Source organism: Marmota marmota, unplaced genomic scaffold (assembly GCF_001458135.2).
Source record: "Marmota marmota marmota unplaced genomic scaffold, marMar, whole genome shotgun sequence".
Lineage (NCBI taxonomy): Eukaryota > Metazoa > Chordata > Mammalia > Rodentia > Sciuridae > Marmota > Marmota marmota.
This window is the reverse complement of record NW_026000229.1, coordinates 5,643,255-5,668,791: the sequence shown is the minus strand read 5'-3', so window position 1 is coordinate 5,668,791 and position 25,537 is coordinate 5,643,255. Positions and strand designations below refer to the sequence as shown.

Sequence of the window (25,537 nt, the reverse complement as noted above, 5' to 3'; positions counted from 1 at the left end):
GTCACAGATGGATTTGGTAGCCAGAGGCTTGGCTGATAACCTTGTGAAAAGTCCACAGAGGATGATACCCTGCCTCAATTTCACGTGGCCCTTGGGTTCTTTAATCTTTGCAGGGAGCCCAAATGAAGAAGACTTCCAGATAATCCTTAGTGTACAAAGCACTTTTATGACTGGAATCCCAGTGGTGGGTGGAGAAGAGGAAATATTCAGATCAGGTACTGAGGCAAGGAAGCAGTTTTCTTCAGGGCACGGAGCAGGTAGTAGAATTGGAACAAACCAAAATTTTTAGCAAATGTTACTTACTAGGAATTCCCTATGTGTTTGGTATATTATGTGCCTTTATATATATATATATATATATATATATATTTTAAAAAAGATCTCCAAAGTGAGTGTCACCACCCCAACTCTGTAGATGAAGAAGTGGGCCTAAGGGGTAATGACCAGAGGTGCTTGAGGAGCTATGGGCCCCCACTGGTCTCCAGCTCTGGGGGATTTGGCCTTTTCCCCATCCCTGGCTGTCTCTCCACACCCCAGCTTCTCCAGGGCTCCACTGTTTGGTGTGTACTGCCTCAAAGCAGCAAGCTTGTCACTAGAAGCAAGGAGCAGTGGTGGAATTAGGATTTACTGGCATGCACTTGTGTGGCATCTGCAGTGTGAGAAGGAGGTCCTTGGAGGCTGCCCCACCCCGGCTTCACCTCCTTCACCACCCATAATGGGTCATGTGGGTCAAGGCAGGTTGCTGCTCCCTTCTGGGGGCTCTCTGTGAGTTCGTGATCCTTTCCCAGTGTTGGGTTGCATGGGAGCCTTGGGCTGGTCACCAGGACACTTGGGTTCTCGTCCTGCCTCTGGTACTGCCTCAGAGGCACCCTGGCCTCCTTCCGTCTCTTTTCAGGTTTCATTCTCTTCATGTGTGAAATGGTGACTTGAACTAGGTAATCTTTAAGCCTTAACTTGTGAATGTGCAGGCAGATCTCATACAGCCTGGGTGGATGGAGGCAATAATAATCATTTTTTAGAGCTTTTTATGCCCAAGATGCTGTGCTCAGCCCTTTATATACAGACTCTCATTTAATATCATGGCTTTAACAATGTGTAGTGTTGATTCCCACCTGACAGACAGGAAACTAAAGCCTGTACAGCTTACAGCACCTGCTAAATCTGCTGCCAACCACATGCCACATCCTGAGTCCTCTATGGAAGCACAGAGGACTTCCTATTCCAGCTGAGCTGGGGTGGGCTGAAGTTTAGGGGACCAAGGTGTAGCAGGATAGCCACGGCCAAAATGGCTGACAAAATCAACCAGATGAAAATGCATCCCAGGCAGAAGGCCCAGCATATGGCAAAGCACAGAAGTTCCTAAAAGCATGACCAACTCAAGTTCTTTCTCTGGGAAGTGCAGGTGTTGGACCCTCGTTCCTAAGTCCCCTTCTACTTTGACCTTCTCCATTCTGAGCCACTCCTTACTCAGGAAGTAGCTGTCTTTGCACTGCATTGTGGGTCCAGGCCTGATGTTGGCTCCCTCTTGGGGTGCTGAGTATGGCCCATACTGGGGATTGAACTCAGGGCCTTCCGCATGGTAGACAAGTGCTCTACTACTAGCTACACCCCCAGGGAGGGACCTGCTAAGTTGCCCAGGCTGGCCTCAGACTTGGAATCCTCCTGTCTCAGCCTCCAGAGCAGCTAGGATTACGGGTGTGGGCCACCTCACATGGCCCCCGCCCCTTCTTTAAGCAGTGAAGGTGGAAGTGAGTCTTCCTAGTTATGGGGTCTAAACTGATGTTGAGGAGGCTCCTGGAGTGCTCGGTGAAAGGTGCTCTATAAATCTCAGGCACTGAAGAATTCTGCCACATTCATCACAGTGTTTAATGACTTGATTGATCTCCGGGGTAGTCAATTTCATTTGCTTGTTTCAGGATGAATAGGCAGCCTGCTCCCCTGTGCTGCAGCCTGGGGCTCTGCATAAAATTATGTCAGCGCTGTCTCTTTGGTAGCTTGCCATAAATTAGCAGCAAATGTTCCATCATTTTCTTTCGATAATTAAATTAAATATTCACCAGGAGACAATACCAAACTTTTTAGCAGTAGAGAAAAAACTTCAGAATAGTTATGATTTCCTACACGTTGGTTAATATGGGGGAGATGTAGGTTTGGGCCAGTACTGGAAAAGGGAGATGAAGGCAGGTAATGTGCCTCCTGTGTGGGGAACAATCGTGCTCTCTTGCCTGGCTCTGGGTGACTTCAAGGTATTGTTTACAGGGGAACAAATGGGGGTGTATGGTGGGATGAGCTCAGGGCCTGCCGTTCTGGAAGGGGCAGGGCACACATCCCTCCCACTACCGTCCTCCCCATACCAACCTATCAGTGGCAACAAATGAAATAACCGCACATCTCCTGGGCATCTGCCCCAGAAGTGCTGAATGTGCACTGGCAGGAAAGCACCCCGGGCATCTATTATTTATAAGGATGCCTTCGGTTCGTGTCTCCCTTGAAACGTTCTCAGAGGGCTTTCCCTTCCATTATGTCATTAGTCATCCCATCCACCCTCTCAGGGGCGGGTGCACAGGAGTTATTATTCCTGTTGTGCAGAGGGAAGAAGCAGCTCCACGGACTTGCTTGGAGCCACAGAGCAAGGCAGAAAGGGGGCTGGGATAAGAATGCAGGTGCCAGGCTGTGGCACACCCTGGGTAAGCACCTGATTGGGTGGGAGGCAGGGGACCAGACTTCTCTCCAACCCCGAGATGTCCATTCAAAATTTGGGTTTGACTTGTTCAGCCCCCAGAATTTTGGGGTGTCTTTGTTAAGCAAACCTACACAAGTGTTGGGTGAGCACAATGTATTGAGGGTTTGGATCTCTCTCACTGGGGTTCTCAACAGTTCCGGGAACGGAGGGCCTTAACTCTTTAGAGACCAGCAAATGGCAACAGGACGGGAGCCTTGGTCTGCTGACTGTGGCTGTAGTCAGACGCTGCCCTGGGGGAGCTTGAGAAGGAGTTCCTGACGCAGGTCGGGTAGATGGAACCAGCACCCTCCAAAACGAAGAGAATTCCAGGCCACTAGCTTCAAACCACACAGGGTCTGTGAGCAGTTTCTTTCAATCCCCTGGTCTGTATGACTTGACCTGAAAAACCAAGCTTTGGGTTGGAGGCCTGGCCCACAGCCAGGGAGGGCTAAGTTGTTCCCTTTAACAAAGGCCTACAGCTCCCCATCCTGGGTGGGCTTTGGGCCAAGGCTGTGTGCCTCCAGCCAGCTCCCTGGGGCTGCCACCTGAACTATGGCTCCGAGCCTTGCTGTCCTTGCTCCCAGGTTTAGCATGTCAGGATGGCCCCCTGGTCATGGGTCTAGCTCTTGAGGTGCTAGTGGCAAGGCTGAGCCTGAGGTCTGGTTCTGGAGGTGGCTGCAGGGTTACAGAGCTGGAGTCCTGAGTTTTATCTCTGGCTTTCCTGATGGCACCAGGTTTGATTGACCATATCCAGCATGGCCCCTCACCCAGAGAGACCTGGGTTTAATTCCTACAGTGACCAGTTAGCTGTGTGTACATGGGCAGATTGCTTAATCATTCGGTGGTGCCTCAGTTTACTTCCTTGCAAAGCAGGGAAAATATCACCCTCTGTGATGAGGAGGGGAGACCATGAAGAGCACGTGTCACCATGGGAATGAGTTAATGGGAGCCATTATTGTTACCAGCCTTCTGTTCCCTGCAGGAGACAGCAATTGGTACCCAGGCCCTCTTCCCTCCTGGGAGAGCCCCAGACAGCTCCCTGGGGTCCCCAGGCTGGGCTCTCTGAAAGGGTGGATGAGCAGAGAAGCCATTTCCAGGGCAGCAAGCCTCCCAGGGAGTGCTCGGGCCCCATCTCCTCCAGCCCCCAGCTGCCACGGGCCGTAACTCTGGGCTATAGCCCTCGGGGGAGCTGTGAAAGCTTCAGCTTTTACCTCCATCTCGTGCACTCCAGGCCCTCAGGACCCACCCCAGGACCTGCAGAGGGACGGATAAGACAGGCCTGGCCCCCACCCTCCGCCAGGAAGGAGGGTAGGCAAGTTTGCAGAAAGAATGCCCTGGAGGCTGGGGCTGTAGCTGTAGCTCAGCATTAGAGCATTGCCTAGCAAGAAGGAGACTCTGGGTCGATTCCCAGTGCCACCAAAACAAAACAAAAACAAAAACAAAACCAACACAGCAGAGGAAAGAGTGGCATGCTTTCCGTCTGAGGCACCGTCCGCTGAACCCTCAGGGTAATCCCAACAGCCCAGTCTGAGACACTGCAGACTGGCCTTGGTGGCTGCTCCTCCCTCTGCCGCTTCCCTTCCCCTCACTCCACATCCAGAGGGTGCCATGACCAGTCCCATCTCTCTGATGTCCCAGCTGCCCGTGGCCTTCATCCTCCTGCCCCCTTGAAGCTCCTGTGAACCCTGTGATCTCTCTAGACCCTGCCCCTGCTCTGGTCCCTCCCTGGTCACCCTGGTCACTCCTCTGCTGGCAGTCCTTTCTCTAAGGATGAAGGTCAACCCAGCCTGACCTTGAGGCCTTCCTCACTGTCCCACCTGCTCTCCCCAGGGTGTCCCTCACAGGGCTCCTTCCCTCCCTGCTCACATCATCCTCTTCCTGCACCAGACTTCTCTGGAGCCCAAGCAGCCCTCCCGACACGCCGCTGTTCCCCTGCCCGCAGTGCTGTCCTGCCCGGTCCCCCTGCCATTCCCATTTGTTTTCAATGGTTTGACACCTGACTCTAAGTCAGGGAGGCAATTCAAAATTCCCTGTTCACATTTTTCTGGAAGTGGGTCACTTTCACATCTCAGTGTTTAAACTACTGCATAAAAATCACTTTCATAAATCACAAAAATAAAAAAGCTAATTCTGGTATTCTTATTCTTTTAAATCCCCCTTTAAAAGTTTCCTTCACTATGAGGTTTTCAGACATCCACAGGAAGATGAGCAGCTTCTTCTGGCTGCACCTCTTTTGCTGTGACTTGTGGATGTTGGGGAGGCAGGGGCCACCTGTCCCTGGTCTGTATATTCCTGTGGCAACTCTAACACCACGTGAAGGCCACAGCTGATTTCTTTCCAGGCACAGTGGCACACTCCTGTAATCCCAGTGACTTGGGAGGACAAAGGAGGAGGATCTCAATTTTGAAGCCACCCTCAGCAACTTAGTGAAGCTGTAAACAACGTAGTGACACAGTGTCTCAAAATAAAAAATAAAAAGGGCTGGGGGTGTAACTTAGTAGTCAAAGCATCCCTGGGTTCAATCCCCAGAGCACAAGTGCATGCATACACAACTACACACACACACACACACACACACACACATACACGCTGATTTCTTGGGGCGTTCACAAGTTGCTGTGAGGCAAAACCCTGCCAGAGCATTCACTGCTGACTTTACATGGCCCTAGAGCTGCCGTGGGAGTAGATGAAGACCAGGGACGGAGATGAAGCTGCTTTCTGCCTTTCCTGTGGTTCTTCCCTGGAGTAGAAGTCCACAGCAGAGGTGAGTGCTGGCCAGTGGCTGGGGCTTGCCGTGCCCCTCTGGCCTGGACTCAGCTTACTGTGACATGTTGGAGTAGCTCTGGCTCAAGGGCTGAAGCAAAGGGAATTTGGCAAAGAAGGTGTCACGGCTCAGCAAGCTGGGCCTGGCTAGGAGGGCGGCTGTTCCTAGTCCAGGGGGTGTCGGTCAACGGGCCCCTGCTCCTGTCCTGCAGATTGCAAATCATGTGATGCCCTCTGGTTCATCACGTGGTAAAAGACAAGAATGACCTCTTAGCTTCTAAAAGCTCTAAACTCTGGGAGCCCCAGTGTCTTGCACAGTGCCAGGCAGATTTGGGCTCCCATTTCAGTGCATCTTGACTACTGTTTGACCCTCAGGAAGTTTCTTCAACCTCTCTGAGCCTCGGGTTCTTCATCTGTAAAATGGGGCTGTAATACCTGCCTCACAGGGTTGTAGACATGGGCACGGGCCTGAAGTTCCTTCCACTCTGTAACTAACTGCTGGTGACCCAAGCTGCTCGTGACAGTTGCACTTGTCCTTTGCTTTGAAAGCCTCCCTGTGGCAGGTCTTCTGGTGACATCCTGAGAGTGGGTTGGTTGGATGCTGCCACATTAATACCTTTTTTAGTTTGCAGTTGCTGGAGATAGGGCCCACGGCCTCACATGGGCTAAGCGAGCACTGTAACACTGAGCTGCAAGCCCAGCCCTTTTGAACCAGGCACGGTGGCGCATGCCTATAATCCCAGTGACTGAGGCAGGAGGATCACAAGTTCAAAGTCAGCCTCAGCAACTTATTGAGGCTCTAAGCAACTCAGCAATATTCTGTCTCTAAATAAAATATAAAAAAGAAAGGGCTAGGGATATGGATCAGTGGTTTAGCATCCCTGGGTTCAACCCCTGGTACTAAATAAATAAATTTATTTCGAGACAAGATCTCACTAAGTTACCCAGACTGGCCTCAAATTTGTTCTCCTTCAGCCTTAGCCTCCAAAGTACAGAATTACTGTGTCACCACCCTACTTTAACACTTTTTTTTTGACAACTGCTGATCTCCCCAAGAATCAGGAGGATGCTATTTTCCAGCACATGGTAATTTCCCTTGCTTTTAATTCCCCCATCTTTCTTTTTTTTTGGGGGGGCGGGATGGTACCAGTGATTGAACTCAGGGGAACTTGACCACTGAGCCACATCCCCAGCCTTATTTTGTATTTTATTAGAGACAGGATCCCACTGAGTTGCTTAGTACCTTACTTTTGCTGAGGCTGGCTTTGAATTCGCAATCCTCCTGCCTCAGCCTCCTGAGCTACTGGGATTACAGGCCTGCGCCACCGTGCCCAGCAATTCTGCCATCTTTCTGAGAGATTCTGTGTCCTTTTTCAGGGTTCTGGACTGCCAACAGGACTCAGGCCTGAGCCAGGCTCTTCAAGAACAGCCTGGGAGGGAGGCAGGGCAGACGCTGACCACTCCATGGGATTACTGTAGTGTCAGGGTGAGTCCTAGGGGCCGCGGAATCCAGGAGGACACCTGACCCCCAAAGTGCAGGGGAGAAGGAATGGATTGGAGAGGAGGCCTGGGCCAGCTCACAAACAGCTGGGAGCCACACTCGAGCTCTCTGGCCGAAATAGGAGTCCTTAAAAAATAAGTTCCCACCCGCTGCACATAAAGAAAACATGATGATCATAAACACAGAACCAATGTGGGCCTTTATGCAGGGAAGATGAGGCTGAGCCTCCTGGGAGGATGATATGGGGGAGGGTCAATGGGAAGCCTACACCACCCAGCCCCGTGCGGATCTGAGCCGTAGTGAGGCTGTGATGGGGCTGAGGACAGATAATTTGGAAAGTAGAATGGCCAGGATTCAAGACTGCTCGTAGGGGATGAGGGGAGCCAATGGACGCCATGTACATTTGTGACCAGCCAGATGACCGTACCTGGCTGGGAACCCTGTAGGTAAGTTTGGACCTGCTGAGTTTGAGGTCTCTATAGGGTCCCTGAGTCAGGGACTTGGTATGGGAGTCACCAGTGAGGAAGGCAGAATGATGAGGTCCATTGTGGCAGGTGGAGGGGAGGGGACTAGCCTGGGGTCACATAACCAGCAGGGACTGCCAGAGAGGAGCTGGCACTACCAGGGTGGGCTTGCACCAGACCAACCTGGCCCCGGGGCCTCTCCGCGTGCTCCACCTCGGCTAACAACCGAAGGAAAACCTCAAACCTCGCCAACTGGGAGTCTCAGTGCAGCTGGTTTTTATTATTAAAGCCAAGGTCGGAAAATGGCTGTGCCCCCTCCCCAGCCCCCCACCCTCCAGATCTGTCCATCACATTGTGTGAAGGTGAAAACTAGATTTGTCTTGAAGAACTCAGAAATGCTCATGCCGGAATGAGAAATGAGGACAAATGAAATAGGCTCAGATGGTGGTCTGTGTCGGCTCCACCCAGGATTCCTGGAAAAGACGGCTTGGGGTGGGGCTGCAGCCCCTGCTCACAGTGCTGTTCCCGAGGGTCCAGGGTGGGCATCAGGAACGAAGGCAACGGAAGAGGCTGAGCTGGCCCCCGTACTCTACCCTGCTGAAACTGGGCCACAGGCTGGTTTTTGTAAAAATGGTTAAAAAAAAAAAAAAACCAAAAACAAAACCCCAGCCATGAGCACCACCCTCCCCTGAGCAGGGCAAGAGGAGGCGCCAGCTCTGGGCTTTGAGGTCTGAGGCACGCGGCCTCCTGGTCTGGCGTCACCTCCCTGGAGGCAGGCAGCACCCTGAGGGAGGCCAGGCAGGATCCTGGGCCCCTGTGTGGCCTTCGGTGGCCTCCGGGGTCCCTAGAGAGCTTCAAGATGGCTGTCTCCCCTCCTCCCCCAGTGAACTTGCAGGCTCTAGGCCTCAGGGACCCTGTGTAACTTTTGCTCTTTGGATTCCAAAGATCTGAACTTCTCCTCCAGCACGGCGGTGGCGGGCTGGAAGTGGATGACAGGCTTGATCTGAAAGACAGTGAAGCCCTCCTGGTTCTTCTGGTTGAACAGACTTACCCTGTGCTCCAGCTCAGGGCTGGCGTGGGCCGAGCCGGCTGGGCTGGGCCGGGCCAGGGGGGCTGGGTCCAAGGCCCTCTGGGACGGGCAGGGGTCCTCTGACAGGGAGGACAGCAGGTCCCGCACCGTGGCCTCTGCCATCTGCGGCTGGGGTGGGGGCGGCAGTGGCAGGGAAGAGGGGCCGGGCTCAGAGGATGGCTCTTCTCGGGCGGTGCTGCAGTCTGTGGAGGAGCCCAGGGTCTGGCTGCTGTCGCTCTGGGCCCAGGTGACTGAGCTGTGGGTGGCACCCTCCGAGGTGGCACTGGCACAGGTGCCGTTGCCACCGAGCTTCAGGGGCACATCAACTGAGAAGAGGTCTGAGGAGATGTTGGGCTGGTGGATGTCGATGGCCGCCGTGGTGACCACACACACAGCTGGTTCTGGGACCCCGCTGTCTGCAAGGAAGGAGGCAATGTCGGTCACGCCTCGCCTTTGGCCATGCCTCGCCCAGTCCTGGTGTGAGTGGGGCTATCAGTGGGGTTGGTGGGGTGGGCAGTGAGTGTGGGCAGCCTATGGGAGGCAGTCTTCAAGGAGGGAGGCCTCAGGGGAGCCCCGGTTCCTGGTCATTCTTCACTGCCGCTCATCTTGTTGAATTCAGGTGCAGATATGTGACATATTTTGATGTCATCCATGAGAAGTGACTTGTGGCACTTCTGAGTGAAAGTTTTATGAGCCAGTATCCTAGAGTCAATGGTGGCTGCTGGGCAAAATGACCTGGGAGCAGAGCCTGAGGCTACTTGCCTTGGGCCATTGGTGCTTTATTTAAGCCACCCAGGGGCAGGGGCATTTGTTACACTAACCTAACCCAGTCCGTCTTAACTCAGAGAGCACCACGTGCCTGGACAAGGGGCATGGATTTCTCAGTCTGCGGAATCACTGGATGTTTTTGAGACCAGCGTGGGGAGTGGAGAGTGGCCCGATCAGCCTTGGCCTGCAGAAGATTGGCTGGTCTGTCAGGAAGCATGGCAGGGGCAGGGGACACTCCTCAGCTCTGCTCGGGGTGACACAAATCAGGGGCTAAACTGCAGTGAGGGTAGGGAGGGAAGATGGGGAGAGGGGTCTGGACTAGAGACTGATGGTCTTTGAAACCAGCAGTTTGGATGAGGCTTGGAGAAGAGGAAAGAGGTCTTTAGGAGCCGAATGATAGAAAAGAAAAAATTCAAATACATCATACATTGTGCAACTTAATATTCTATCTCTACAATGGGCATGCAAGGATTTAGGGGCTGTGAATTCCAAACTTGGGGTTTAAGGTGTTGGCAAAAAGGAAACAAGATGCCAAAGGACAAGGTATTGTTTTAATACCTTGTCCAATCTTTCCCGTAAGTAAAACCCACTAGGCTTCCCTGAGACTTTACGGTAAGAAGGAAACAATCCGAGGCCTGTTGCCCCTCGGCCCAGGCCTGTGGCCTGAGATCCCCTCCACCTGGCTCACCTGAGGGGGTTTCAGGATGGGGGGAGCCCATCTGGATCTCACCCCCCTTTCATCGCAAGGCTCCATTGCAGCTTTCATGGGTCAGTGATCACAAAACACCCCACTCCAGCACCCGCAGGCTCAGCCCGTGGCCACCCCAGCTCTGGCCCTGGAGTCTGCTGCCATCTCTGAAGCAGGACTAAGTTGTGCCGGCCCTCAGGTGTGGGGGTGAGGGGGTCGCAGGGACCTGGGGCTGCACAGCGGTTCATGCAGAACAGCTCCATCCCAGACTCACCGCTGCTGGGCCCATTGTAGTACTGACTGATGTAGCTGTTCATGTCGTCCTTCACAGCGGCTTCTGTGGAGTGGGAACAGAGAAGAGTGCGTGGGGAGAGACAAGGACTGTGGCAAGTCCATGCTTCACCCCGACCTCCTGTCTGTACACCTATGGCCACGAGAAGAGGCACCTGTCTCTCAGAAGCCCTGCCTAGGTGGGATGGAAGCCTCCTTGTTCTGCACAGAGCCATGTCTCAGAGTCCCAGATTTGGGCTGTACCAGGAACCAGGGGACCCAGGTTCTGATGCATTATGTACCTTGATACCTGACCTGGACAGACCTTTTCTCTCCCTGTCCCCCATCTCTGAGATGAGTGGTGTGGAAATAATTCCTCAAGACTTTTCCTGTCTAGATGCCCTCAGTGTCTAAATCCACCTGAAGTTCTCAGGGTCACCAGAACCGCTGGCCTCAGTGCAGGAGACCCAAGATGCTGTTGGCAGGAACACACAGCCAGCTACAGGACTGAGTATCCCTGACGACAGTCCCCCTGGGCTCAGTCCATCTGAGGCCTCTAGTCCTCCATGCCATTAACCCTGGGGGACAGTGCTGGGGATCCCTGCTCAGTTCCTATTCTGTGTAATGTTGAGAAGGCTATTTAGTGGCTGAAGGCTGACTGGGTCAAGGGAGATGACATGAAACAGGGTCTTAAAAAAAACATCAGTTCATTGTCCTGAGAGGAGTGAGGAGAGAAGGTAGGTGATTCCCAGAGTGGCCTGAGAGCAGGAGGAAACAATGGGTCATGGGAGACCTCCAAGGCCATCCTGAGGAGCTTGGTCTGACCCAGTGAGGAGCCCCAGGAAGGTTTGAACATGGCCAGGTGGGATTTGGAGGGGTCACTCCTAAGATGGTAGGGACAGTGTCTGGAAGGGGACAGCCTTCAGGCAGGGAACAAGAGGTGCAACACCCCAGGGGGGTGACAGGCCCTGAGGGTGGGCAGTGCCTCATGGGACAGGCAGGGACAGAGTCGAGTGATAACAAGAGAATCCTGGCAGGGGTTAGAGAGTGATGGGATAGGACCTCGGTGCAGACGGGCAACCTGTCAGGCTGGGATTGCCCACTCCACACCCCAGCTCCACCGTGAGTCTCTGAGCCTCGGTCTCTTGCCTATAAAATGGGGACGGCGACACCTAGTTTCCTGAGTTGTTATGGAGATGAAAGGAGCTAACCCTGAGTCAGGTTTCTAGAGTGGGGCCAAGCCTTGCTCCTCCAGGCAGTCCAGAGCCCGAGACCACACCCGCGGGGCTTCTAGGAGGAAGAAGTGATGCTCCTGAGGCCGCCCTGCCGGCCACACCCGAGTTAGCTGCAGAAGCCCATCTGCCCTCACACAAGGAGGCCGAGAGACAGCACTAGCAGAGGCCTGGCTCTTAAAAGCTTTTTTGGCCTCTTTTATCTTTCAATGCCTGCGGGTCAGAGGTGTGTCTACAGTAATGCTGAGGGTGTGGCTGGGGATGGCTCCAGGCCCCTCCAGCATTAGCCGGCAATAACATTTGCTGTAAATGCTGTCTGGCCCTGCTGGCTGCCCTGGGAAGCTGGAGGTGGCTGGCATGGCTGCTGTCATTCAAGCAGTAGAGGTAAAGGACCACCAGGCCTGCGGGCCAGGCAGGAGGACCTCACCCTAGCTGTGTCCTGGTGCTGCCAGGTCACATTCCCTCTCCAGGCCTTAGTTTCTTCATCTGCACCTCGAAGGTACTAGGGAGGCTCCTACAGATTATGATGTAGCCGTGTCAGATGGCTCTGAAGCTCTAAGAGGTGACACAGCAGAGGGGGAAGGGGCCGGAGGCATCTAGGCCATCCCCTTGACCCCCAGTGCAGGATCACCTCAGAGCCAAGGCTGCCCCCCACAGCCACAGGCCTCTGGGGAGCAGCGCCTACATTTGCTGGGCAGCTCTGATGACAGACTGTTGGGCAGCCTCTCCTTCGTTTGTGCCCATTGGGGCCGCAGTGGGCCCTCTGCCAGGTGTTATTGAGGCCAGGAGTCCTGCCTCCAGGGAACATAGTTGGAGCCCCCTGGGCGTCCACTCCTTGGTGGAGCAGCCAATCTCCATTTCATCAGGAAGTGCCTACTATGTACAAAGCTTGAAGAGCCTGCTTCTGCCTTCCCCACTGGTACCAAGGAGAAGCTGGGGCTTCTAGACAACAGACCTTCCAGCTCTTACAGGCCCCTCAGGCCCATCCTGAGCAGTGTCCTCTGCGGGTAGCCCCTGCCCAGCTCTGGCCCTCCCTACTTTCCAGCCTTTCCACACTGAATGCTTCACTGTGGGTTCCAGATGGGTACAGAGGCGGGGAGGAGGCAGGAAGGGAGCCCCAGTCCTGATCAGTGCCGCACACGCTCATTTTGACCCCTAGCAGGGCCCTGCCTGATGCGGACTATTGAACAGACTGGTCTGGTGCCATCATCCCCCCCAACATCCTCTGTGTGTTGAGCAATCACCCTCTCTACTGACTCACACGGAGCTTGGCTAGCATGGATGCCCAGGTCTCCTCTGAGGAGTGGGAGCCAGGCCAGGCCTCACCGCCCCCCACCAGGGCTTTGCATCCACTATCCCAGGTAAAGGTGGGCAAAGGTGGGTGTGTCCGTCTCAGCACTGAGGTGCAGCTTGCTGGAAGCATTCTGAGTGTGGGGTCAGCCTGCTGAGTCTCTGACCCCTCTCCCATACATATTTGAGGATGCTCACATCTTAATCCAAGTAAAGATAACCTGAGCCTGGTGACCTCCAGACCAGACCTTTTTTTAAAATTTTTAAAAAATTGTAGATGGGCACAATACCTGTATTTATTCATTTATTTGATGCTAAGGATCAAACCCAGTGCCTCACACGAGCTAGGCAAGCGCTCAACCACTGAGCCCCAGCCCCCAGACCTCTCTTTTGAGCTTACACTGGTCTGCCTGGTCCCCAGGAAACTTCTCCTGAATGGCCTCCAGCTGCCTCTAACTCAACAAGTCCAAAATTGAACCCAGCTTCTCCCTCCCCTCCAGCATCCTTCGCCTTGGTGACTTAGTTCCTCTGCCCACCTGCGGTGGGATCCTGGTCACTTCTCTGTGCCTCCTTTCTTTCTTTACCAACACCCTGACTCCCACTAAGTCGTGGCCAGTCAAGGGGCCCCTGAACCCTCTGCTGCAGCCCTGTGTCCAGCCTTAAGTGAGACCTCACATTTTCCCCTTTGGGCTCTTGCCCTACGTGGGTTTGATGAATGGGATCACTCACTCATTACAGGTGTCTGACAAAGAGCCTGGGCCCCAGGTGGCCACAGAAACTCTGACCAGTATGCACTTTCTCCCCCTGCCCTCACTCCCTCTGATCCAGACCTGAGTCACAGTCTGGGAGGGGGCCTGTCCAGACATCCCTGGGAGTGCTGACACAGGCCTCATCTGCCCTCTGCTTCACACTGGCCCCCAGATTCTCACCTCCCAGAACTGACTCCTTGGGCTGGGGTTCTTCTGCGCCCCCACAGGGGTCTCAGGAGTCACACTTTACTCAGATTCCCTGTCACTCAGTCTGGGGTTTGGCATATGACAGGTGCTGATGGCGGCCTGGACAGAAGGCTGTGGCTGAGTCAGAGGCCTGTAAGACTCCCTAGCCTCCCTGGCCCCACTCCAAGATGCCACAGGGCCACTGTGGGATGCTGTCTGCACTGGTCAGCCTGCAGCCTCACCCCTCCCCACACTTTCTACTGAGAGACCCACAAGTGCTGGGTGTCTGGCAGCCTGGGAGACAGGACGGGAGGGGAGGCAGGTGCAGCCAGCCTCACAGAGCTGCCCTCTTCCACCTAAGCTCCTGCCGCAGGTTTTGTTTGGATTCAACGAAACAGCCCGGGCACCAGCTCCAGCTCAGCAGGCACTTGCTCTGTGGCCTTAGGCAAATCCCTAGGACCAGCTTCCTCACTCATAAAATGGGAATAGCAAATACTTAGCTGCGGGTGCCCTGTAAAGATCCCAAGATGACAGTGGATCCAGAAGCTGAGGCAGGAGGATCACCAGTTCAAAGCCAGCCTCAGCAACTTATTGAGACCCTAAGCAACTTAGCAAGACCCTGTCTCAAATAAAATACTGAAAAAGGGGCTGGGGATACGGCTCAGTGGTTAAGCGCCCTGAGTTCAAAAAACCAAAAACAAAAACCCGAGATGATGCATGTCTAGCGGCCACAGTGCTTACCGCTGGCCCAAAGTCTCTGGTGGCTTCTGTGGCTGCTGCTCTCCGCCGCCTGGTGCCTTTCTTCTGGGGTGTGAGCACTTTCAAACCCACCTGACTAATCCTCCGAAAGCCCTTGGAGTGTGAGGTGCCAACACTCATTATGTGGGTTTTACTCCTTCAGCAGCCCCAACCTACTATTGAGGCAGAGAGGGCTGGTGAGTCAGCTGGGCCAGGTTTCTGGAGGCGACAGAACCAGCCGTGCCTCACGTGCTCTGGGTGACAGAGTGGCAGGAGGTACCTGAGCTCACATCCTCTGAAGACCCATGTCCCCAAGACCCGGGGGAAGCCCTGATTCCTGGTATGGTGTTCTGAGTTTGCTGGCTTGTCAGCCCTCACTGAAGGGGACACTACACACTGAACACCTACTGTATACCAAGCATGAAAGCTAAGCACAGGATGGAATGCCCAACCCTCCTCAGCGAAAAGACGCTGCTGCTGTCCTCATTCTGGGAAAGTTGGGGCTCAGAGGCAGGACCAGCCACATAATTTATAGGCCTCTCATTCAAAAAGTATTAAGAATTTCAAGAGGGTGACAGTAGAGCATCAAACCAAGCTCAGGTCCCTGTGTGATCATGCAGATCACGTCCATGAAGCCGGCTCAGCTCAGAGGTCAAAGAACTTGTTCAAGGCCAAGTTGAGACTCAGCCTGGACCTGAGTCCTGAACCATGTCCATAATTGCTTCAAATACTACTCTGTGAGGCTCTCTCAGCTCTAGTGCTACAGATCTGGGGCTCCCTGGGACCCCAGTGCCCCCATCAGGCATACACACTTGGGGGCCAATAGAGGCACCTAGGAGTACACAGGTCCTGTCCTCTCCACAGGTAAACCCTGGAGCCAGCTCAGCTCTCTGCCCACTGCTCTTGTGGGGGGGAGGTGCAGCCAGGGCTGGCCGGAGGCAACTCTGTGGCAGTTTCCCTGGACGCTGGCGCAGTGTAGGGGGAGACGCCAAGGTCTGCTCGCTGTGATATACGGTGAAATCTGTGGCACTCCTACCAGGGGCTGTAATTCATAAGTTATGGGCGAGCTTCAAGACTAATAAATTTGGGAGAGAAGTATTAATGACTACACAGGGGCACTGTGAACTTGGCAGGCCCCAAAGCCTGGAACTTTGCAGCCCAGGTTTTAAAAATGATTTGTGCTACAGCAAGTCTAAACAGAAGCCCGTCCGCGTTGTCTGACTGTGACCTGCTGGCAATTGTTGAGACTGTAGAAGCCACTTCCTCCTCTCCAGGCTGAAGCTGCTGCTGGGGCCAGCATCCCCACCCTCCCGGGGAGCAACAGCCTCACAGGGGAGGCGCTGGCCCCCTCCCAAGGTTCCTGTGACTCATCGCTCATGTCTGCAGGTTAATGTCCAGATCCCGTGTCCTATTGTGAATGCAGCAGGTCTCAGAGCCCTACTGGCCTGAAGGTCATGGAAGGCAACAAACGCTGCCCTTTCTTAATCTCCAGAGTGGCCCAGAATGCCCCCAGTTTGTTCAACCATAATTTCTAATGACCTGAAAATCCCTCCCTGAACACAGCTCCCGGTCAGAGAGTGCTCAGCTAGGGGATGCCCTGGGCCACTCAAGGCTGTGAATCCTTCATGCCTCCCATCCACCCCCACGTTCTGTCCTCAGGCTTAGAGGCATAGGCTGTGCTATTGAGGGCTCTGGGAATTGGCTGTGAAGTGGTAGATAGGGAATGCATTACGTGGCTGCATAGATGGACATGTGCAGGGCAGGTGAGCACCTGTGGAGCAGGAGGTGCCCAGGTGATGTTGCATAGGAGGTACCAGGCAGCCGAGGTGGGGTTCCAGGGCTGGGCAGGAGGAACATTTGCAATTGCTCCCAGGGGTGCATGTTGGGTCCCTCTACGGGGAGCCTGAGCCTGCTTATTTGGAATTCTTCCCCAGTGCTTAGGAGGGTGAGAGGTGAGCACAGACCCCATGACACCTGGCTAATGACATGCACCCCAAAAAGTTGACCCTTGGGCCTGCCCCTGCCTCCCTCTTCCTCCTGGAAGTTGCCACTATGTGGGCTGCTGACAGGAGGAGCAGGATGGACAGTGACTCAGAGCTTTGTTGCACTGCTAGAATGTGTGGTGGGATTTGAAAGACTTCATGTGTTTGGACCCAACTGTGGTCTCCAGTGTCCAGCATCTGCAGGCCACTGACTAAGGGACAACAATCCCACTCTCATCTTCAGAGCCAAGAGCTCTGATGAGAGAGATGATAAGGAGGCACTGGGGAGGGCAGAAGTGTTCAGACCTGCCTCAGGGAACTGGGCAGGCCCAAGCCCCCGTGAGCCTCAGCAGTGAGGGTTCAGCAGGGACAGCGGCACAGCAGCCTCTCACTCACTTTGCTCCACCAGGGAGGAAAATCCAGGATGGGTCTCATGACTGCAAATCAGCCCCTTCTTTTCTGTGGAAGCCAGACCAAGGGGACAAAAGTTGTTGCTCTTTTCCAGAAGAACTTTCAAGAAAGTTCTTCCCTTCCTTAGGAAGAGAGCAGGGGGAAGTGGCACATGGCTGAGGAAGGGGGATTGCAAGTTTGAGGCTACCCTCTGCAGCTTAGCAAGGCCCTAAGCAACTTAGTGAGACTCTGGCTCAAAAAATCAAAAGGACTGGGGATGTAACTCAGTGGTAGAGTGCCCCTGGGTTCAATGCCCAGTATCAAAAAGAAAAAGATGGTGGTTTCCACATGCCTCAGCTTGGGGAGCCAAGAGTTCGGAGTTTGGGGTCTCTGGGTGTGGACTGTGTGGCAGCCACTGAGCACCAAGAAAGCTGAGCTGCAGGGACCCAGAGGGGATGAAGCCAGAGCCCTGCTTGGTTCAGTTATAGATTGGTAGACTCCATTCAGTCTATTTGAAGAGCTGCTGAGGCTCAGGCCTGGAGGAGCCCTGGAGACACAGGAGCCAGACAGATAGACAAACAGGGCAGCCCTGCATGGGGCCTAGTAGGAGTTGATGTGAGGTCCCGAGGGCTGGGTGTGGTGACCCAGGAGCACACAGAGTTGGGTTCCAAGGATGAGAAGTTTGGCACAGTCCAGGCCATCCACTGAACAGTGTGTGGAAAGACTCAGAACAGACAGAGGCTCCTGGGTGAAAGCCAAGATGGGGCGAAGGAGATGAGGTTGGGGATCAGCAGGGGTCTCCTGCCACCTATTAGGGGATGAACTACTGTGTTCCTCCCAAATTCATGATGTTGAAGTCTTCAACTCTAGTACTGGAAGGTGATCTTATTTGAAATCAAGGTGGCTGCATGTGTAATTAGTCAATAGGAGATCATACTGGAGTAGGTAGCCCCGATCCAATGTGAATGGGGCCTTTACAAAAAGAGGAAATCTGGACACAGACACACAGGGAGAACGCCATGTGCAGATAGAGATTGGGTGATGCTCCTACAAGCCAAGAAGGGCCAAGGAGTGCCAGCCACCGCCAGAAGTTCGGGAATCACCTAGGAACCGGCTCTCTGTTGCAGCACTGAGAGGAACCAACCCTGCCAACCCCTGTTCTCAGACTTCTGGTTTCCAGGACCATGAAACAACTTTCTGCTATTAAGACACCTAGGTGATGGCATTTTGTTATAGGGGTTCCAGAAAACCAATATACCACCCTAAAGGACTTGGGTGTTTTCCTGAGGGACACAGGGAACCAGTCAAGGGTGTCAAGGCATGAAGTATTTTGGGAAGATGGCTGTACAGTGAGGAGAAGGGACTGCAGAAGGCACCTAGGGGACAAAGCTGAGATCAGGAAGCCTTGCAAGGTCCAGAAATGGTGAGGACTGAGTAGTGAAGATGAAGAAGGGAACATTTCAAGGTATATGTAGGAAGTGAACCCAGCAGGTACTGGTGATGGGCTGTGAATCCCATCTACCGGGCCCTGGAGTGAAGGCAGGACTTGACAAGCTATGGCGGAACCCAGATGAATGTCCAGTTCAGCATGGGAATATGAACAGCCAGTTGCTTGCGGGTGGGCTGCAGGGAGGGGGGCTCAGCAGAGCTATGTGTGGAGAGCGTGAAGCCTGGGTCTGCTGGGAGCTCAGGCCAGGGAATCAGCACAAGGCTCAGGAGCCTTTGGACTTCATCTGGGAGTCTGGGGTCCAGAACAAAAAAGCAGCAATGGCCCCTCATTACTGCCCAGGCCTTGGAGCTCCCAACAGCTGCCTCAGTTCTGGATGTTACTCTGGAGAGCCCAGGGCAGGGAGAGTGAGCAAGAACCTGGAGAGTCTGTGCCCTGAGGACTGGCTGTGAGGATGCAGGTGACCATCCCCGGAGGGGAAAATAGTCTGTGAAAGGATGTCGCACCTGGGAGGGCACCTCTCTGTGCATAAAAACCACGTCCACGAGGGGAAGGCAGGTGGGGGACAGGCCTCAGCTCTGTCTCAGGAAGCAGGTCTTAGAGCCATTTAAAAGGGGGGGGGTGGGCTGCTCAGGGAGGTGCTAAGTACCTCTTAGAGAAGGGTGAGCTGGGGCCTCATGGCCTCTTGGGGGAGTTAGAGATGGGCTTCTCTAACTAGTTTCAGCAGTCCCTTCTGGCCCCCAAATTCTGTGGTTCTAAGATCTGAAAATTTATCAGAACATCATATAGCAAGCTCATTGCCCACACCCGTTCTCAGCAGTATCAGCCCACAGAGCTTCCTCCCAGCCACCAGTTCCTCATACTTTCTGTGAGGCGGACAGAGCTGGAGCTGAGTCCACTTCATGGAAGGAGCACTGAAGCCTCAAGTCATGGGACTGGGGAGTGGCAGAGCCCATCCACAACCTGCTCATTGCTCCAGCAAGGGGACATGGCATGCCAAGGCGAAGTCACCACCAGACACTGCATCAAACCGGGGTTTTGGGTTCTGCAATCCAAGTTCCAAACCCAATTCTACCATTTCCTGGATACAAGGCCCTGAGTACATCTTTCAACCACCCCATGAGGAAGGCTCACTTTGTTCCCATTCGACAGCTGGCCAAACCAAGGTGCATAAAGGTTAAATCCCTGCCCAACGCCACACAGCTGGCTGACAGAAAACCTGGGATTTGGATCTAGAAACATCTCATTTCTCTACAATGCCCTGCCCTGGTGTGGCCCCGGTTCCCATTTCCACCCACATTGTGGCCATAAATTTGCTACTATCTGCAAAGCTTAGGTGCTGGGCTGTTCTGGCCCCAGGACTGGACTTCTTAGCTGGGCCCTGGTAGGTGGCAGTACAATAGGAAAGTCCCAGGCATCTTGGCTCCACCTTCTTCATGACGTGTCTTTGGATGGCTTCCCTTTGTCTCCATCTCTTCCTCCGTAAAATAGGGAAGTCATGCCTCCCCTGTCACTTGCAGTGTGAGCCGCAAAAAGCCTCAAAGAGCGGCCTGTGCTGCTGGAGCACGCATCCAGTACAAGTCTCTAAGATCATTTTCTAGTTTGGATCAGGGTCACTTGACTAAGTGCTCTGTCCTAGACTTGGAAAGGTACTCTTGAGGGCACTGATCTGACGGTGCCTCCCAACCACAGGCAGAGGAGGGGGCGCAGTCCTGCAAGGAGCTCCACTGAGCCCCAGCATCTATGCGCAGAATGGGGGGCGGGGCCGGGTGGGAGCGAGGCAGGAAACGCCCTGAGACTCTGGGGACCCGGAACTCACCTTGCGAGGGCCGCAGCTCCTCCGCGACGCTCTCCGCGGCTGTCTCCTCGTCCCACATGCCGGCCTCCACCACCTTGTAACGACTGCGGGGCTGGCTGAGCACGTGCGGAGCCTGCAGTGCAGCCTCGCGCTCCGCCGCCAGATCCAGGTCCTGCTGCGCCAGGTGTGCCCGCAGTTGCCGAATCTCAAACTGCAAGAGGCAGAAGGGCTGGGCTGGGTGTGCCTGCAGAGGCAGGGGAGGAACAGGGACCTGTACCCTGACACTTTACTCCTGAATGGGGGACCTAGGCCAGAGGAGAGGGCTGAGCATCCAAAGCCTGAATGCTGTGTGCTCCGAAGAAATATCCCAACAATGAGAGTTTCTTATGTTTATGGAGCCTTTTCCAGATAGTAAGGTGTGATCCTGAGTCTCAGATACAGCATCGCGGGACCCCACTGTGAGGCCATGAGAAGAAACACAACCGTGGTTTGTGGGAAGACCCCTCGATGGGGAGTCAGGAAACTTGGGTTTCAATCTGGTGCTAGCTGCTTGCCCAGATGTACCACTCTCAGGGGTGTTTGACAAAATGAGAACCTTCGCCAGGTGCCTTGTACTGTCAGGAGACCCAGGGCCCATGCAACCAGCCCATCTTGGTATCACATGCCTGCTTGTCCATCCAATGGCTTCCCTTTCAGCAACATCACTTCCCTCTCCCATGAGGTGTTGGGGAGGATCCTCAGGCAGACAGGATTGGGCAGTGGTCCCTAGCCCTGTGGATGTGGTCTTAGTAATTTCCTTCACCTTCCCCAGTCTTGGTTTCCTTGTGTGTAAATGGAGTCTTCACCTGAGGACTTTAGCTGCTTCGTAAGGGTTTTGTAAAAAAAAAAAAAAAAAAAAAAAAAAACTACACATTTTAATTTTGATTTCTTTATTTATTTTTTTTGCTGGGGAGAGCTTCTTAGAAAGGCTTCCAGATGCCCCTTGGGTTTGTGGCTGGGATGGCTATTCACACTCCCAGCCTTCTCAGGACTTCTGGGTGGAGGTGGGCTGACACTAAAGAGCCTTTACTGCCACCTAGTGTCCTGGGCTCCCATTGCGTTGCCTCTGTGCAGTGAGAATGGGCAGGAGGGAGGGGACTAGCAGAGTCCAGGGTGAGGTTCCTTCCCTAGAAGTTTCTCTAATTGCCACTCATGCCCAAAAGCATATCTCAAGCTCTGAACCGCCACCCCCAACCCCACCGGACTCTGGAATATCAGACTCACACCTTCAGCAACCTATGTGGCAGCACCATGTAGCAGTTCACAGGAGTTGCAAACTCAACCTGGCCAAAATAGGACTCCACTTTCCCCCCAAACCTGCTCCTCGGGTGTTTTAATCTCATGTTAGTTGGAGTCAGTGTCCAGTCTGCTCCCCAAACCCAGCTCCACCTCCAAATGCTATGCCAAGCTGCCCACTCCCCACCTCTCCTGCCAGCTGTCACCTGGCCAGCTACAGCTTCTGCATCCCTCAACTGGCATCTGCAACAGGAGCCACAGGGATTCTGGCAGACCTAAACCACCTCATGACACCTGTCTATAGGTGTCGATGGTTTACCACCTCACTCAGGAGAAAGCCCAATCTCCTCACCCTTGGTTCACAAATCGTGTGCATCATTTGGCTCTCCCCACCTGACCAACTGCATCTCACCTGATCTTCCCTTTCTCTGCCCCCACCACACAACCTTCTCATTGTTCCACGTGACACCAAACACAGGTGGTCTCAAGTCTCTTCCCCAGCTGCTCCCCTAATCCAGATCACCTGGCCAACTCAGAAAGTCCTCAGAGGACTTTCCCTGACTCATACCACATCCACCCAGGCACTCAGTCACATCAGCCTATGTGATTCTCTACATTTCATTTACCACATTCTGATGATTTTGTGTGTTTACTTATTTATTTTAATATCTTTATTCCATTCATTCATTTTTATGTGGTGCTGAGGATCAAACCCAGGGCCCTGCACGTGCTAGGTGAGTGCTCTATGGCTTGAGCCACAACCCCAACTTAATTACTTTTATTTTTATGAAAGTAGAATATACACATAACTTAGCATTTACTAACCCTATGGTGGCCAGGCAACAAACCAGCATTGGACACTGTCAGTGTCTGTGTGTTTTGGTCTTTGTGACCACTTGGGCTTTCCAGAATTCTCCAGCCTCTTGCCTGGGGATATTCTTCTGTTTGCCTCTGGGCTGGGAGCAGGGCAGGAAAGCAGGCAGAAGGTCACAACTCTAGGGGAAGGAGGCTCAGCCCTGCACCTTTCCCCAGACCCCCGCCTCACCCACTGCCTGTGTGTAGAGCCTCCTGGTTCAGTTTCTCCAGAGGGCAAACCTCCTGACTCTTGCAGGGTGGGGCATAGTCTCCTGGTCCTTTAGGATGTGGAAGGGGTTCTTAGGGATTTTTAAAACTGTATGTGAAGAGTTTTAGCCAATCCCCTGCCTGGTGTCGACTCATACCACATCGCCCTCCTCCTAGAGCCTCAGGGTTTTACGGGGAGAATTATTCCTTTCCCCTCACCACCCTCCTTTGTAGGCACATTAATTATAAATTCTCCATTTTGCTAGATCAGTTACACTTTCTTATCTATTTTCCACCTTCCTAAATCCCCTGAAATCCCTCTCCTTTTTCTCCTGGTGGACAAAACTTAAAGAGACAGTTTACTTTTTATGCCTTTTCCACTTTCACTATCATTTTAGTGAAAAGACAGTGCAAAAAGAAAAAAGAAAGAAAAAAAAAACACAGATAACTTTGTGTGGTTCCTCCACATTTTCTGTAATATCTGTTTACCTCTCTTTCACTTCCAGTGGTGTGCTGATAAGAAAAAGAAGAAGAAAGCCTGATTCACTGTGTATGATAATTTTTCAATGTAAATACTCTTGCCATGACCAATTTCAAGTCACTGATATGATGTCATAGGGAATATGGAAGACATGTACACAAGTAAGGGACAACTCCCCACCACTGACACCCTTCACCCCCCCGCCCATAGAGTATAATCTCCAAAACAGCAGGGACCTTGCCTGTGTTGTTGCTTGGTACACAGGAAGCACTGGGTAGATTGGTAAATGAATGAATAAAACTAATTAGTTCGGTTCTGTGGTTTCAGACTGAGCCTAACCCCAGTCACGGCCTGAACACCAATGCTAGCCCAAAGCAGAGACAAAGACTGTGCCCTGACCCTGGCCATGCACTGAGCCCTGATGGTAGTCCCATTCTGAGCCTTCACTTGGATCAGAAACGGAGGCAAATCCTGGTCATAGATTTAGCCCTAACTTTGATCTCAGACTGGGCTCAGACTCTAGACCTCAACACCCAGCACGCAAATGGAGCTGAAAGTCTCAGAGAAAGTTGGTCTTGGAGTGGTCTTTTGTGCAGGGGGCAAGGGTGTGAGCCACCTCTCTGGCAGCAAGATCTTTTAGAGGTCATGGAAGGTCCATGAGGTAACCCTGCTGAGCTCTGGTGGGGCCGGGAGCCCCTCCTTCTCAGACTGATCTGAACTTCCCATGGGCACACCCAGCCTGCCTTCTCCAAGGCCACGCAACTGGGCCTACAGGCCCTGCTAATGGCTTCCTAGGCCACTCTGAAGGGATGCATTATTGATGGCTTGTAATTGATATGGAGCTGCCCTAGAGAGTCCCCCTGGAATTCAGGCCAGACAGCTGGAGGCCAGGGCTTGCCTAGCCCCAAGCCCACATGTGCACACACTGGCACACACACAGAAACAAGTTTTAAACAAAAGATGTGAACTCCAAGTGTGCAGTAGTTCTCCCATTCATTCATTCACTAAGAGGTCAGGGGAAACCTTGTGCACACCATGTTAGAATTGTTATATATTTTGCAATGAAAATTCCTGTCCTAGCTTGAAGATGGATGACTCCAGCAAGATAGGGGTGAATGTGAAATCTGCTATACCACAGGGAACAAGTCCCCTATGAGAGTCACAAGAGCTGACCCTGGGGTGGTACTTATGACAGAGGAAACATGATATGTACAAGAGACAGATGATCAGCTGGTGGCGGTGGGGGTGGGGGTTGGCAGGTGCCACTGGGCAGAGTGTGTAGCCACAGAGAGATGATTTAAGGTTTCCATCTTTATTTAAAGAGCAAGAAACCACTGGAATCTTTCACACAGAAGGGTGGAGCAGGGGCAGTGTTGGTGCGGTGACCCAAGTGAGCAGTTTGAAAGGAATACACAGAGGGGGATGGGTTGGATGAGACCTGGGGGATATGGGATAACACACTGGGGTTACTGCAGTGTCCAGGTCAGAGAGGACCAGATTTGGACTAGGTGGAAACAGTGAAGATGGAGAGAAGAGGAAGACCAGAGAACTATTTAGGAGGTGAGAAAGTCAGCACAGGGCATGAACTGGGGTGGGGATGAGGGAGAGGGTACCTACTTATGATACAGATTTTTATAAGCTTCATATCCAGAGGGTGTGGGGTGAGAGCATCCAGCTCTCACCCTGAGAAAGAATGATTGACTCCTGAGAGGGAAACTGTAGATGGCCAAATGGCTCTCAACCCTGAGATAGGCCAGCGGTCTCAGGATGTTCAAGGGAGACCCTCGAACCTGGCTCCTGACTCCCTCCATACTTAATGTGGCTGCAGGTGCTTCCCCAGCCAACCAGAGGGCAGTCAAAAGGTCCTAGGATGTCGGAGCCTCTTCAGTCAGATGGGCAAATTGAGGCCTGAAAGTGGGAAGGAGTCCCACGTGCTGGGGGAGAGGATGAGGGAAAGGCTAGGACTACCTGGCGCCTCAGCAGCAAGCAGGAAGCAGAGCCCGGGCCTCTAGCTTCCAGGCCCTATGGTGTTGGGTCACAGGTCTTGTAGCCTCATCAGTGAGATGGAAGGGACTCAGCCAGAGTATAGGGCAGCTTGATGGAATCAGGCTCCAGGAAAGAGCAAGGACAAAAGCCAGGGCTGGAGGCAAGAGCCTGAGCTCTTGGCCCATCAGCCCTCCCTCATTCTGACTTTGACTAAGTCCCTTTTCCTCTCTGGGCTTCAATTCACTGTGTGTCCAATAAGAGGAAAGACTAGCGGAGTTCTGAGTCTACAGTGAGCTCTGTCCTAGCTCTGGGACCTGAGCTGGGAGGGATGAAGTGCAGGTGTTAGTTAATCCTGGCTGTTGCCTTTAGGGCCACCCCGCTCCCTGCTGAGATGTCCCACTCCTAGAGGATCTCCTCTTTAGAGAAAGATACATAACCCAGAACCTTTAAAATGCATCATCCACAATGCAGAGCATACAGTAAAAATTGCTGATCAGGCAAATCCTCAGGGAAAAATGATCAACTACCAAGACAAAGAGACCCATGTAAATACTTGAGTTAACAGTTAAAGACTTCAAAGTATCTATGCTTAATATGTTAAAAAAAAATAGCGGAATAGAGGGACAAAGTGAATCCAGCAGAGAATTAGAATCTAAAAAGCAATAGAGTAAAACTT

General features: G+C 53.1%; 1 protein-coding gene across 11 annotated transcripts in view; it reads right to left on the bottom strand.

Moving 5' to 3' along the window:
- Nucleotides 1-7,703: 7,703 nt before the first annotated feature.
- Tmem266 (transmembrane protein 266) overlaps nucleotides 7,704-25,537 on the bottom strand; it is a 109,067-nt gene continuing 91,233 nt past the window's right edge. For 7 of the 11 annotated variants that reach the window (XM_048793570.1, XM_048793574.1, XM_048793578.1 and 4 more), the window contains 4 exons: nucleotides 20,079-20,301; nucleotides 16,819-16,881; nucleotides 10,250-10,312; nucleotides 7,704-8,935 (listed from right to left, as the gene is read on the bottom strand). In XM_048793570.1, the coding sequence (XP_048649527.1) occupies nucleotides 8,349-8,935; nucleotides 10,250-10,312; nucleotides 16,819-16,881; nucleotides 20,079-20,301 (936 nt within the window). In that variant the 3' untranslated portion in view covers nucleotides 7,704-8,348. The remainder of the gene's footprint in view (nucleotides 8,936-10,249; nucleotides 10,313-16,818; nucleotides 16,882-20,078; nucleotides 20,302-25,537) is intronic. The other 4 variants (XM_048793571.1, XM_048793580.1, XM_048793573.1 and 1 more) reach the window with 3 other exon arrangements.